The sequence below is a fragment of the Nicrophorus vespilloides genome, unplaced genomic scaffold (assembly GCF_001412225.1).
Source record: "Nicrophorus vespilloides isolate i.1.1-1 unplaced genomic scaffold, Nicve_v1.0, whole genome shotgun sequence".
Taxonomy (NCBI): Eukaryota; Metazoa; Arthropoda; class Insecta; order Coleoptera; family Silphidae; genus Nicrophorus; species Nicrophorus vespilloides.
In genome coordinates, this window is record NW_017098017.1 from 103 (window position 1) to 13,908 (window position 13,806).

General features: G+C 32.9%; 2 protein-coding genes across 3 annotated transcripts; both read right to left on the reverse strand.

The window, feature by feature from the left end:
* Positions 1-377: 377 nt before the first annotated feature.
* LOC108561538 (phosphatidylserine decarboxylase proenzyme 1, mitochondrial-like) lies at positions 378-5,699 on the reverse strand (the record flags this gene model as incomplete). Its single annotated transcript, XM_017919522.1, is given in 5 exon segments — positions 378-486; positions 545-674; positions 1,255-1,437; positions 1,798-1,928; positions 5,527-5,699. Coding segments are annotated over 5 exon segments (585 nt in total), but the record flags the coding sequence as incomplete, so codon positions are not given.
* Positions 5,700-6,178: 479 nt separating this feature from the next.
* LOC108561539 (putative methyltransferase NSUN7) lies at positions 6,179-13,579 on the reverse strand (the record flags this gene model as incomplete). 2 transcript variants are annotated; one of them, XR_001891020.1, is given in 12 exon segments in its annotated part: positions 6,179-6,334; positions 6,457-6,996; positions 7,050-7,211; positions 7,267-7,380; positions 7,430-7,552; positions 7,615-7,764; positions 7,822-7,959; positions 8,017-8,185; positions 8,237-8,412; positions 8,464-8,653; positions 12,563-12,867; positions 13,521-13,579. XR_001891020.1 is itself a non-coding variant. In XM_017919523.1 (11 exon segments), coding segments are annotated over 11 exon segments (2,015 nt in total), but the record flags the coding sequence as incomplete, so codon positions are not given.
* Between the last annotated feature and the right edge of the window lie 227 nt (positions 13,580-13,806).

The following is a 13,806-nucleotide window of genomic DNA, read 5'->3' on the forward strand; positions in this document are numbered from 1 at the left end:
TTTGTTACTAGTCATTTTTTTTTAACTCTAAATTACATTATTTTTGATAATAAGCTTTAAAATTTGAATAATTTAATGTTAAATGAGAAGTGTCAGTTTTTCACATTTTCCTCTAAATAGAAAACTGGACAAATAAACATAAATTCACATAGTTTTATTAGTTACGACTAGCTTTTCAAATTTACTTATAATAAAAATACAGTCTCTGAATATTTTCAATCTATATTGTAGTTTAAATATTAGCTATATGGCTCTTAAAGTTGAGATAATTGCAAAAAGTATTTTGATGAGACATCAATGAAATTGTTAGAATTTGAGTTGTTTTTTAATAAAATAGATATAATATTAAAATTAAGTTTTGTGTATTGGGAATTTACCTGTTCAACTTTTCCTGTGTCAACATGTGATATGTGCAAGACTGTGCCGTCGCAAGGAGAAACCAGGTCGCATTTCTCGTCGATAGGTCTGATGTTTGATTTGAGAGATCTTCGAGAAGAAACATATTAGTTTGATGTACTGTTATGTACTAAAGGGCTCTACAAACCGTACGAAGAAGTCTGAGATCGATGCGTATGATTTTAAGTCTTCGTTGTTTGCTTCGGACAAGTTGACGCCGAAACAATTAATGTACATGCCGTAGACGTAGGGTCGAAGGAACTCTGGTAAATGTATACCTAGAAACATAAAAGAAGATAAATTTAAAGTAAGCTATGATTGCTAACGAATGATGCGATTATAATTAAAGTTCATTTTAATAATGTGAACACAAGAGGAACGGGTCATGGTGGGTTATCATCGCGAAAATCATGCCATTTTACGGAAGATTAATTTTTGTCGCTGCCTCTTAATTCCGGCCGAGGTCAACATTCTCGTCGTATCGCACCGACGGCGTTTTTAATGAAAATTGATTATTACTTAAGCCAAATATCAATTGGCATCAATTGTTAAGAAACACAGTGAACTAGATACGACAATTTGAGAGTGAAATATACTCGCATCATTTAATTTGTATTATCGTTTGTTTAATTAAAATTTCAAGATTTGTATTCTGCTGATATTTGATAATTTTCGTTTCTTTTTATTAAAAGTATAAAAAAAAAATATTTTCGCGGGAAATCTTTGATGCGCATTATATACGAGTGACTTATTTAATATTATATTTTAAAAATTGCTCAGCTTCGCGTGACTTATATGATCGTTTAAGAAAGATTAACTGTTTGTAAGATGTTAGTAATAATAGTTGTTTGTAATTACCTGCAATTGATCCCCAGAATCTGCTGATTGTCTTCAGAGGCAGCATGCAATAAGAATCAATTTCGATTTGCGAGGCGATCCGATCGCTGGTCTGCTTCCTGTATGCCCTCCATTGCATAACGGCTACCAGACAGATCCCAACGGGTACAAACTTGGTCACGACACCTTTCCACAAGGGCGCATCTAAACACACACCACCAATTAGCAACCAATGCACATAATCAACACCACACACCAGGAAGATTGATCTTACAATTAGTGATTTGCTAAATGCCAGCACCGGAACGGTCACGTCCATAGTCAACCGATCGCCGTTCCTGTGCGACTTCAGTTTATCTCTGTTTATAATATTCATTGTTTCATGCTCAGCGCGCCCGTCTGATCGCAAATGACCATCCCGCACAATGGACCTCCACTTTATACCCGTCCATAATCGGTGCTTGATAAACAATGCAGAGGTCAATTGCGCTTGATAACGAAAAGCCCCGCTTGTCCGGAAATAACGTGCTGCAACACGTACCGATTTCGAAGACCCGCACTCACCTTGCTTGCTGGGTCCTTCCTTCAGCTTGCCCAGATGACTGAAGCGGGTTGTGCTGGTCCATTGATTCTTTGGGTGCAGGAACGTCTGGTGGACACGACCTCTGCTTCCTACAATGCGGCCTATCCTAACACTTGATAAAACATTGTAGGCATTAAATAACATCATATACACCAATCGATGATAACAAAGACTACTATGTTTGATATCTGTTTTTAACATGTTACCCTTTGTTAACGTCTTCAACCCACAAACCTTTGCACCTTACATTTAATTTTATTTAATAAATATAATGAAACATTCACAAAAAAAAACCATTTCATTGATTTACATAAAACTAAATCACTTTTAAATTTAATAACTCTACAAAATGTCTAGGAAAGATTTGTCAAATTTATCAGGTACATCTCAAAAATGACTGTTTTATGTAAAAGTGTTATCACATTTTAGTTTATATTTTTAGCCTCCAAAGAGTTCTTTGAACTATTATCTAAAACAGTAAAGTGTATGATTTTAAGATTATAATATACACATACAGTGGAAAAACTTGCGGATTTTTACTCGTATAGTGAAACATAATCAAAAATTCATATAATATATGTATACAAGTTTTAAAAATCCTCTTCTCATCGTCACTCGTTAAGCGAGTCATTTTTCTTACAATTCATTTTGCTCGTTAAGCGATGTTCCACTTACGTTTACGTATATAACTGATGTTTCACTTAAAAAAAATTCTATACTTTTTATCTTCAAAGTTTTATTTACAAAGACTAAAATAAATGTTCCAATGTTTAACTAAAGGTTAAGAAGTCTTAATGATATCATTCATACATACACAACTTCTATATTTAACAGTTAAAAAAGTAATACATAAAGTATATAATTTCAGAAACACTATTGAATATTTCTTACTGAAACAATTCAATACAACCAATTTATTATTGCTATAAACTTAAATAATATCATTCGTATTTTGTGTAATTTCAATTCCAATAAGTTTGGTGGTGTTGATATGAACAATTTACTTTATAAATATTTTCGAATCTTTTATTATTTATTTATTTAACATATTTATTGGTCAAAAATATCACCAATGTTGTATAGACTGAGGTCATTCCATTTTGAATCTTTTATTTTCCGGGAACATCGACTTGTATAAACTAATGGACATTCCAATTACTAAAATTGCAAGTAAAACTTCAAAATTTGATATTTTAGAAATGATAATAGTCTATATCAGAATATAGCAATTCTTAAAATTATATTTTTTTAATCACTTTTTGCATCAATCTTTCAGTTTTAGAAATATGAATGATCTTTAATAATAAAGAGTTAACTAAATAATAATGTATTACATATAAACAATGGAATCTTTCAAAAATATTTATATTATTGCAAATGTTGTATTACAGTTATGAAAAACATATCTTTCAACAACATTTCAAACAAATGTGACATTCAAATGTGGAAAATTAATTACAGTTGACCCAAATAGATTTTATACTGATGAATACTATAGAAAATAAGTGACAATGACAAATCAATGAGTAATTCAGTCAAATATTTTGTATTGCGTTTAAAGCTATAAATAAAATAAGAATTTAAGAAAAGATTTTCATTTATGATTCACTTGCAAATTACTATGAGCATAATATTTGTAATCATCTAGTAATAAAAACACGTGAAATTGCATTTGCGTATTTCGTATATTTTTTTTTTAAATAAACAATAGCGTCAACCAATTAACACAAAGTTCGATCGAATTTCGCTCTAATTTGATAAGGAAACATTTAAATTTCCTATTGTTTAATGTATGTAATCCATTGTTATAAAATAATGAAATATTGTTAAATACAGTTCTGCGAATGCAACGCAGACAACTATTGTAATTTTTGATAAAAATATTGAAAATGTCTTAAACACAAGTGATAACATTATTGATATCATGAACATGAACAATAGTTTTTTTTAATCAAACCAAGTTCATGAATAAAGTAGTTGTTAATTGAAGTAATCAGCATTTGGAACATCGCATATCTAAGTTAATAAAACCTCATGTGGGTTGGAATTTATTCCGTCTTGCGATTCAAATATAATAATCAAAATCTACTTGATATGGAATGGTCATAAAAATTGTTCTAGTTGTACTTATATTTGATACTACAATATTATTCCAATTGATAAAAGATGCATATCGTCCATTCAAGTTCTGTCCGCCGCACACGTTGGCTGATTTTTGAAAGCATAACATAATGAGCTCTATGAACTCGTCGTTACTTTTTTCTAAATACATAGACTTCGTCTACTCTTGGACTACTTAGAGCGTATAAAAAATCATGGCACTTTAGTCAATTTCAGTAGGAACTGGACAATTTTCTCATTTAACTTTAATCTCATCACGTTGCCGAAATGTATTGTGTAAGCTCATCGCAGAGCAACGAGGAATCCGACGAGAAAAGAGAAAGTGTTAACAAGTAAACAGAATCTCACAGAGAAACATTTTGGGAACAGGAAATAAGGAAACAAACAATTGATAGTGGTCTATGCGTATTTTGCAGGCGGAGATCACGCGTTCCGTAGTCCTAATCCGGGTAGATTGTGCTTTAATTTCAGGTCAATCCGGGTTACGGGTTAACGGTCAAATTTCCACCGAATTTTTCGCTATTACACAGTAACTACCAACGTGCTATGATCGTCAAAAAGAAGCAGCGGATTAGAAAAAAAAGTAAAGTAAAACTAAATCGCTTGTCGATGTGCAACGAATTTGCAATTGGATAAGCATGATCTGCGTACGAGAATCTTGTTTTCATATATTTTGCAATTCGAATTAGTTGAAAAAAAAAAACAAGAATGCGCATAATATGCAGAATGATAAGAATGACGTGATTTGATTACATCATGTTCTTATGAACTAAACGGAATACCCAAATTTATTTTAAAAATGTTATAATTTACATGATAAAATACATTTTATGAATGGGTATGACAAAATATGATACCATTGATGATCTAATAAATATTGGTTTGAAAGACATACAATAAGTGGACTTGTTTAGAACTAAACGTCCTTCTTAAAATATGAACCATCAATCGACGTAATCAGTTTATTTTGAACAATTTATTTGTTCTAAAATTGGGGAAAATATTCCCAATGTAGTAGTAACTAACAGTTCAATTTTTAAGTTTTTTAAATTCGTTACAACTTATTGTAAGTTCTTCTTCCTCTCCACTTCACTTGGCTTGCGCGTCTTGCACAATTTCGCCAGCCACTTGTAAGTTCTTAAATACAAATTTTGTGGATAATTTGAATTTTAAAATCCCAATGTATGCAACTTTTGTGACACCACCGTCACACTAAAAACAAACTTCGTTCAACTCTATCCCACTGCTTATGCTTACCACAAACAATATTTAAATATTAAAGAATTCCCATATAAAAATAAAATTCATGCTTTTATAACGATATAAATTATTAGAACATAAGTATAACTTGAAAGTTTCAAAGTGAATAAAGGAATATGATAATTCTTGTACTATTTAAAATGTATTGTTATATGTTCACATGCAACTGATAAAGTTCAATTAGACATAGCAATATTGACTGCAATAATCGATATTATACTAAAATAACATTCTAATTGATGATTTCTTGATAGCTTGATGCAAAGTATATTAGCAGTTTCAGGTTAAGTTTAGTGTACCATATTTGGCAAAAGAAAGGTTCTACTTACAATTGAAACTTATTTAAAATATGAATGGACATTTCGGACGTTAACGAAAAGGGATAATGCTACACTCACAACAAAAGCATAACAATAAATAATTCAAAGGAAAAATATTGTGCGTGACACCTGTCAAGAAAGTTCCCACATGTTCCACGATGTCTCCAATGGTTGCAGTTGCAGTATCACTAGTTGCCGACCTATAAATACGCAATTTAGAGGATATTTATAAATGCTGATTTTGTATGTTTAAATCCTAATATTGAAGCTGAAAAGCATTACGGTTTTGAAATAAACTCTTGCCAGTCCATACTGGTTTTCATACTAGCTAAAAATTGCAATTATTTAAAATCTGAATCATGATACAAGTAAAGATTCTATTTTCTTGCCTATTTATATACTATATATATAGCAGCCAAAATATTGCATTTCTTACAAGTTTCTTCTTTGATCAGTAAATGTATCAATGAAGTTGAAAAAAAAAATCTAAAAAAATATTTGGAGAAAGCATTGGTTCTTATTTTAAAGAATACTCATGACATATTTTTGATCATAAGAATTTTAAATATCTTTAGGTAATAAATATGGTGTTAATGATATTGAAATAGACTTAATAACTTAAGTTAAGGATTAACGTAAGATAAATCAATGGGATGGAAGATGTTTATTTAATACAAATTGGAAGCTAATCATCATCTAAATTTTCAGGTGGTATAATAATATTGCTAGTTGGGAATTTGTGTCTTGTCTTGAATTGTTTCTTGGTTATCTTGTACTGAAGATTGTAAATGTTCGGAGATGCACCTTTGCTGGTCGCCTAAAACGAAAAGAAAAGCAAATGTTAAACATTTTCCATCCCACGAGAAGTTAAGAGTAGAAAGGGTTAGAGTAATAAGAAACGAGTTTGCATATCGGTAGGGATTGTAATAAAAAATTTACATTAAAATAAATACTTTAAACAACACACTTAATAGGATATTTTCGAAGTACATTTTTGGCACGAAATGAAAAAAAAATATATATGATGTAAAATGGTCTGGCATTCCGTAATTACGAGATTGGGAAATGCTTTGCTGGGAACGTCACCAGCGTGACGTGGATGGGCACCGGGATTTTGTTGTCGTATCTGTTGGTGTTTCTGGTCAAACGTAACTTCGGATAGAACGGAACACTGCTCGAGTTCTTGGAACTCTTCGCAACGATCTCGTCCACCTTCTTCGTCTGCCTGACCAGGCTGTTCACGAATTTGGTCGCGTGACCTTTGGTTGTCTCCTCTGTATTATTGACGGACGGCAGGATTTTCTGTTTCGAGAGGCTGTGGCGTACGTTTGTGATGTGTCTGGTGGTCTCTGTCCACCAGCGACGCGTCTGAGGCGTCTTTTGCTGGTGCTTGTGTTTCATGCATTCGTTCGATGATCCGACATTCACGAACTTCGAGTGACCTACTGATGACAAAGTTGGCGCAGCTATCCTACCAATCTGAAACAACACACCTGCACTTCTGATCTACCAGCTCCTAAGTTTTCTACAACCTCTATCTCCTTCACCCTTCGTATCTTGAGCGGAGGCGACGGGGTCGTTCTCTCCACTTTCTTCTTCATGTTCTTACTGCTCTTCTTACCCATTTCGCTACCAAACAGACCACGAGTCTCAGCCATCTGAATCATATATTTGTTGTCCAACCTAGTAACTTGCTGTAAATATCACGCAAATACTTAATTAATCCCGATAAAAGAATCGCAAGCTTACTTTGCGCTGCATCAACGCTAGGTAGCAACCTTCCTTGTTCACTTTCGTACAGGTCCCTGAATTCGGACAAAGTTGCGGTAAATTTGATACATCGAACAAATCACAATCGGGAACCTATGTTTAATCATTAATTAACAGATCATCACGCGACAGAAAGTCTTACAATAATCTGCTCCTTCTTCTTGATTTTCGGCACTATCTCAGGTTCAGAAGTCACTGGCGTCGTCCCTTCGCTATCTTCCGTATCATCGAAATTTTTGCTTTCTATGACCTTCACTTCAGATTCCTGCAATAACATTGCCATGATCAATTTTTGGTTACAGTTCGAACTTAAAATTACTGTCATACACTATCACTTGGTTCCAGGTACTTCAATTTACCCTGAATCGTGGCGTGATGTATTTTAGCACATTTATTGATTTCGCTCACAGTCCTACGAACCATCTGGTTGTTCTCCGCTTCGATTTCCGAGTGCGTTTCATATAACACGAATTGTATCTAAACAAATTAATTGATAAATTAACAAGCTTAGACATAATTAATATTATATAATACCTGAGGCCTGGACATCGCGAACTTTAACGTATTCTTCTGCTCTTCAAGAATAGTGGCCACCCTACGCTTACCTTCCAGAGTATCCTCAGTTTCTGTAAGAACTTCAAGCATGGACAAATCACCTCCTCTACTGCACACCTACAAATTGCGCAACTTTATTCGCAACCAGATTTAATCTATCCTTAATATCTGTACTAAATCGATGGGATCCGCCACGGCTGAATAACTGTTAGGTGGAGTAGCAAAGACGGCGATAACCTCTTCCAAGGAAGTGGAATCCGGGGGCAAATCGATAAGTTTTTCCGAGAATATCAAAATATTTTTTATCCCCAAATCGTTGAAGTAATTCTCGTATTCGCTTTTTCTGAAAGCATCCAGTTAATAAACCTGCACGTCTTGCTCGTTCAATATTTACCTATTTCCGGCGCTGAAGGCTAACAGTTTTTTGATGTTTTCGTTTTGGGAGAGAAGCGAGGCCAAATAGGCCGTGGTACGAGGAGAGTTCACGTGGGACTGTATCACCGTTCCGCTCAGCTGAAGATCCGAAATTATCTTGCCAAAGGTAGCTGGACCCACGCAGAAGGATTTGTCCTAAAAACGGCTGCACTTATAATCTGGTGATTACATGCAGGACGATTATACTTGAACAATTAACTTATGCTTCTGAACCAAAGTACTTTGTGCCAATTTCGTCCTTATCGATGGGTGGAAAATGATGAATTGCGGACAGTGTTCATCCAGTTTATAAGAATCCATTTCGAGGGATTCATGGTACTCTATCAATTTCAGATCCAGAGTTTTCTGAATTGCCGCTTTCAAGTCATCGTAGTTTCTAAAATGAAATAATTGATATAATTATAAAATTATGCTTAAAATGCTAATTCAACATAGGTAACTGATTAAATAACTATTTAGACGGTTAAACCGAACATTTATTCAAGTTGATCTACACGTAAGCATTTCATACATGATTGTATATAATGGTGAATATGCAACATATTTTTGTAATATAACTTTAAAATTTAGTATCTAATGTAATATATTATTTATATTTAATAAATACCGTTTATAATACATATTACTAAAAATGTCTACATAATACATGATTAGATATTAATAGTAAATTGTAAAAATATAAAGATGACAATGATTGCCATTCAATATAATTATGGCATAGATTTTACTTTTCCGGTACAAATTGAAGTGCCATGGATCGAAGAAAATCGACTTTACTCATGCTTCCGTACATATTCAGGAGATCCATTATTCTCGGGTTTTCTTCCTTAAATGGTTCTAAGTGAAACCTGTTCAGTTTTTCAGTTCTTAAGTGTTCGTAGTCGGCATCTCGTCCACGCTGCATTTTGCACAGCTTGTTCAATAGGTGCTCGGTGGTTGGGGCGTCTGGATCGAGTTCCGACTGCATGATTTGATGAACCGATTCCGCTTTTAAATTTGTTACGATTTCGCCGGCCACCAAACGTTCGTAGACGCTCCAGATCTTGTCCTGAAATTTTGGCATATGCCTTCCGTTGGTTCGTCTATTCGGTCTGCCGACAAAGTTGTCTTCGAACCAATACATAATCTGTACCTGTTCCTCCGTCAACTCGATATTCAGGAGATCGATGCACTCCTCCAGTTCTCCGACTGGCACGAATGCCAAGGCGAGTATCATTTTCGCTCTAATCTCAAAGTCTCGATTGGTTTTGTACTCGTCTAAAAGGTCGATCGTGGATAGATACTTCTCCAAGTAGTTGATCAAATGGAAAAAGCACCCGTAAATATCTATGCCAGAATAGTAATCCTCAACAGCCAAGATCAAACCTTGTTCGAAATTGCAACCGATTGACCTTGGCCGAAAATTGGGCACCAAAGTATTGATTATGACAATCATACGTCTGAATGTAGCCTTATCCTTCTTCTTCAAGATGACGTAGAACATCGGATGGGCACTACCAAACTTGTAGGCCATAATTACGAACATATATGGTACCGGCTTCGAAGATATTTTCAGACTACCATCGATATACCAATCCATACACTCCTTTAAATTAAATATGCTTCGATATCTTCCAAATACCAAGATTCTGTTCTGTCCAGAACCGTAATCGGCCTGCAAAAAGTTTTCCTTCTCTCCGTTCTCTGGATAGTACGCAACATAGCTGTTGGGTATCACCATGTTGTGTATATTAGGTGCTTTGATAACAAACGGCGAAGGCATTACTGTTTGCTGCGGCACTTCTTCCATTTCCAAAATATTATCGGGTTCGGGTGTAGGAATCGGAATAGAACCCAATACACCATACAACGACGATCGACTTTCAACATTAAATATATCTTCTTCTAGGGTCCTATCCACAGTTGCTTGTATACCGTTTTGATTCACAACAGTTGAGGGCGTGGAAGTACGGTTTACTGCAGAAGGGCTCCTAGCGCTAAAGTCCATTAGACCCCTAAGCTCGTTTACCGAGGGGAGCCCAACAGTATCAAGCGGTATATTTTGCATAACATCTAGCAAGCTTCGTTGTATAACTGGTCTCTTCCGCTTTGTCTGCGCCGGATGATTGTGGGCATGAATACTCTTCACAATGACCTTGTCTCTTATCTGCAGACGAACCCTGCAGTTCGGACTCGAGATACAACGCCAATAATTAGTCGTGTTATTACGACTTCTACGCTCGAAAGCATACACGAAACCATCTTTCTTGAATCTGTTACGGTCAGTGACACTATTTCTATTAGTTGCCATCATGTTAGCAATATCAGAAGGATACTTATTTCACCTCTACCCACTCTTCAGCTTTGTTCAGTGCCCTTTGACACTAGTTTAACAGTTTGAGCAGCCTTAGGAGGAGACTTAAACTTGGGCAACCATTAAAACAGATCGATTAACAGTGTACCGAAGCAATTTCCGTGCCCAACCCAATTGAATCGGTTTTCTTCGGAAACCAAATGGTTGCCAATGGTGCATTGTTACCACATTAAATTCATGCAACATCTATGATGTTAATGTAGCTGCCTACATTTATATATAAAAAAAACTTATATAACTTCACATCTCAGTGAATTATATATAATGTGTAATATTTGTTTTATTATAGTTTTCGCAACATTTAATGTAATAATCGAATAATAATAGAAAAGTTATAAATATTTCTATATGTAATTCCTTTATGGAGTAAACATTACTGATTAAAATAGAAAAATCCAAATATATATTAGTTACATTCAAATTAACTAAAATAATTTTTATTTAAAATGGATAGTTTCAAACAATCTTTTTATGCTTATGTTTTCATAATCGATGTTATTTTGACAGAGAAGAAAGTGGAGTTGATTAATGAAAAGCAAAAACTTTATATAAATAAAAATATTTACAAAAATAATTTACAGAAACAAATATTTGATTTCTTTCAACAATGAGCAATTAAATACGGATAAAAAAAAAACTTAATTAGTAGTTTCAGAACTTTCACTATAGAAAGTGAATCTATCAAGTCTATCTATCTGATTGATACACAATTATTATTGAAGCTTGAAAAAGAATAAACTTAATTATCTACAATCATTTTAGATTGTAGAACTTCTATGTAATACACTTTTAACAGTAAATTGCAAGAAAATTACAAATTAAACACATTCATCATCACTTAAAGTAATGGTGTTAAAAAATATAATCAATAGAAATAATTAGAAGTAATATTATAATAAAACCTATTTATATACTCAGTTTTAAGTACTAATTCAAGTAATTTCTATTAAAGTGTTTTCGCTCGCAAATTTCATCATAAATTTCGTATTAATTTAAATATGTCATGACTTACATGACATATTTAAATTAATACTAATAAAGAGATTATCAAAAAATAACTAAGAATGCTAGTTTCAAATATAAATGGAAAGACTTATTAATTAATAACTATTTGCAATGATTCATGCGTTTTCATTTGTCTGTAATTATTTATACTTGTGATAATGGTAATAATATTTGTTGCAAAATATTATTACCATTATCACCTAAATATTTACCAGACAAACAAATATTTACCAACAATAAAAAGAAACACATTTTAAAAATGTTTCAACCAGGCAAAATTCATTGGTTTTATATAATTATTAATATTTTGTGTCTTCAACATGTTTATTACTATCATGATTTCAATCTATATTAAGAATTTCTCGAAAAGTCATAGCTAATCCTAAGTTAATCAATATCATTATAGTCATCAGTATAAACTAATCCATTTAAAAGTTGTTTTTAAAACCAAATTACAGTTTTCTGTTTAAATTAGAGATGGAATTGCTGAGATTATTCTTAAACGATAAAGTTTTAAAAAAATTGTACTAATTTTATATTTATGATATGATTTATTACCATTCAAATGTAAGATATTTATGATTTGTAAACACCTAATTGAACATTATTGGGGTTTTTGTTTGTTTATATGATAATTGGAAATGGTTATATTATTCAGAAATGATTCAGAAATATTTTCTATATATTATATATATTAAGGAATATATCATCATCGAATATTTGAAACATTGTTGAAATACATTGCTTGATCGCTATGTAGGTCAACACAAAAGATGTTAAAGCAGAATTGGCGCTAAAAAGAATATGAAACAATCCATGTGCAATATCAGGATTTGAAATGTCATCAGGTCACATACACACACAAACATATATCGTTCATATTGATATACGAAGAGCGCAAAGAATGTATTGATTTTGCGGACTCACTTAACTTTCTTGATATTGACCCAACATGTGACGGGAGCGTGCTTTGCATGGGTAGAGACCTTCTCGTCCCTCAGATGGTAGGGCAGCAGCTGGCTGAGGCGAAGGGCGCTGTGCTTGATCCGAAGACGCGCCACGGACGCCGCCAGCTTCACCCTATCCGACCAAACCGCCTCCTCCACTTCCTGCAGCCCGGATTCCGCGAATAACGCTTGAGCCACGGACGCATTCCTCACTGTACGCTTTTTGAAGCTGCGATGGTAAAGGTCATACAAAAGCAACCAAACTCGTGACATGCTTTTCTTCATCTAAACATAAAAAAAATCAATATCATTGATATACCTTAACTGAAAGCGACATAAACACAATCAATTATTTACATGCAAATAATAAACCAATGTACAATAATTACAATTAGATTAATTGATTTTACATAAAAGTAAATGCACATTAAAAAAAACCTAAGATAGTGCGGCTACCATCAGTCCGGATTTAGTATAGACCCGTTTGAAAATATCAATACAACCTAAAATATAATTCACAAAATATAATTATAGTTACTCAATTAGTACGGGTTCAAACAGGATATTGGTGAAACCGCACTATTAAGTTATTAGCAAAAAACAGAAATTCAGTGATCAGCTTGAATAGAATTATAATTACATTGTTTTACATTACATAAAGATATTATTTACAAATTCTATAATTTTTGAGTAATTTTTGCCACAGGAATTCAACTAATTATAATTACTTAACTTAGTCGATATAACTTCCACAAAAGCTTCATTGTACATTTATTTATTATTAATTAACAGTTAATATTAAAATTTTGGATTTGTAATATAATTAGAATGTAAAGAATTGTATAATGTTTACGTGAAAGCATAAAATTACGTAATTATCAAAATATTAACCCATAAATTATTATCACTATATTTGTAAATTTATAACAAAAACTCACCTTAGGGTGTTCATAGAAAAATGCAACGTCCTCCAAAGCTTTGCTCAATATGCTTTTATCTTAAAAAATAATTACAATTAATTATGTTATTTAATATTCTTATATAAATCATTGTCTATTTTAATTAATAACAGATATTTATAGCGAAAGGTTTGAAGTATCAAATATATATAATTTAATTATAGTTTAACTTTGATTCCCGAGTTTATTACCTATTAAATATGAAATAAGTAGGCTAATAAATATTGCACTAAAATAATATCTATAACAAATCGTAATTAAATAT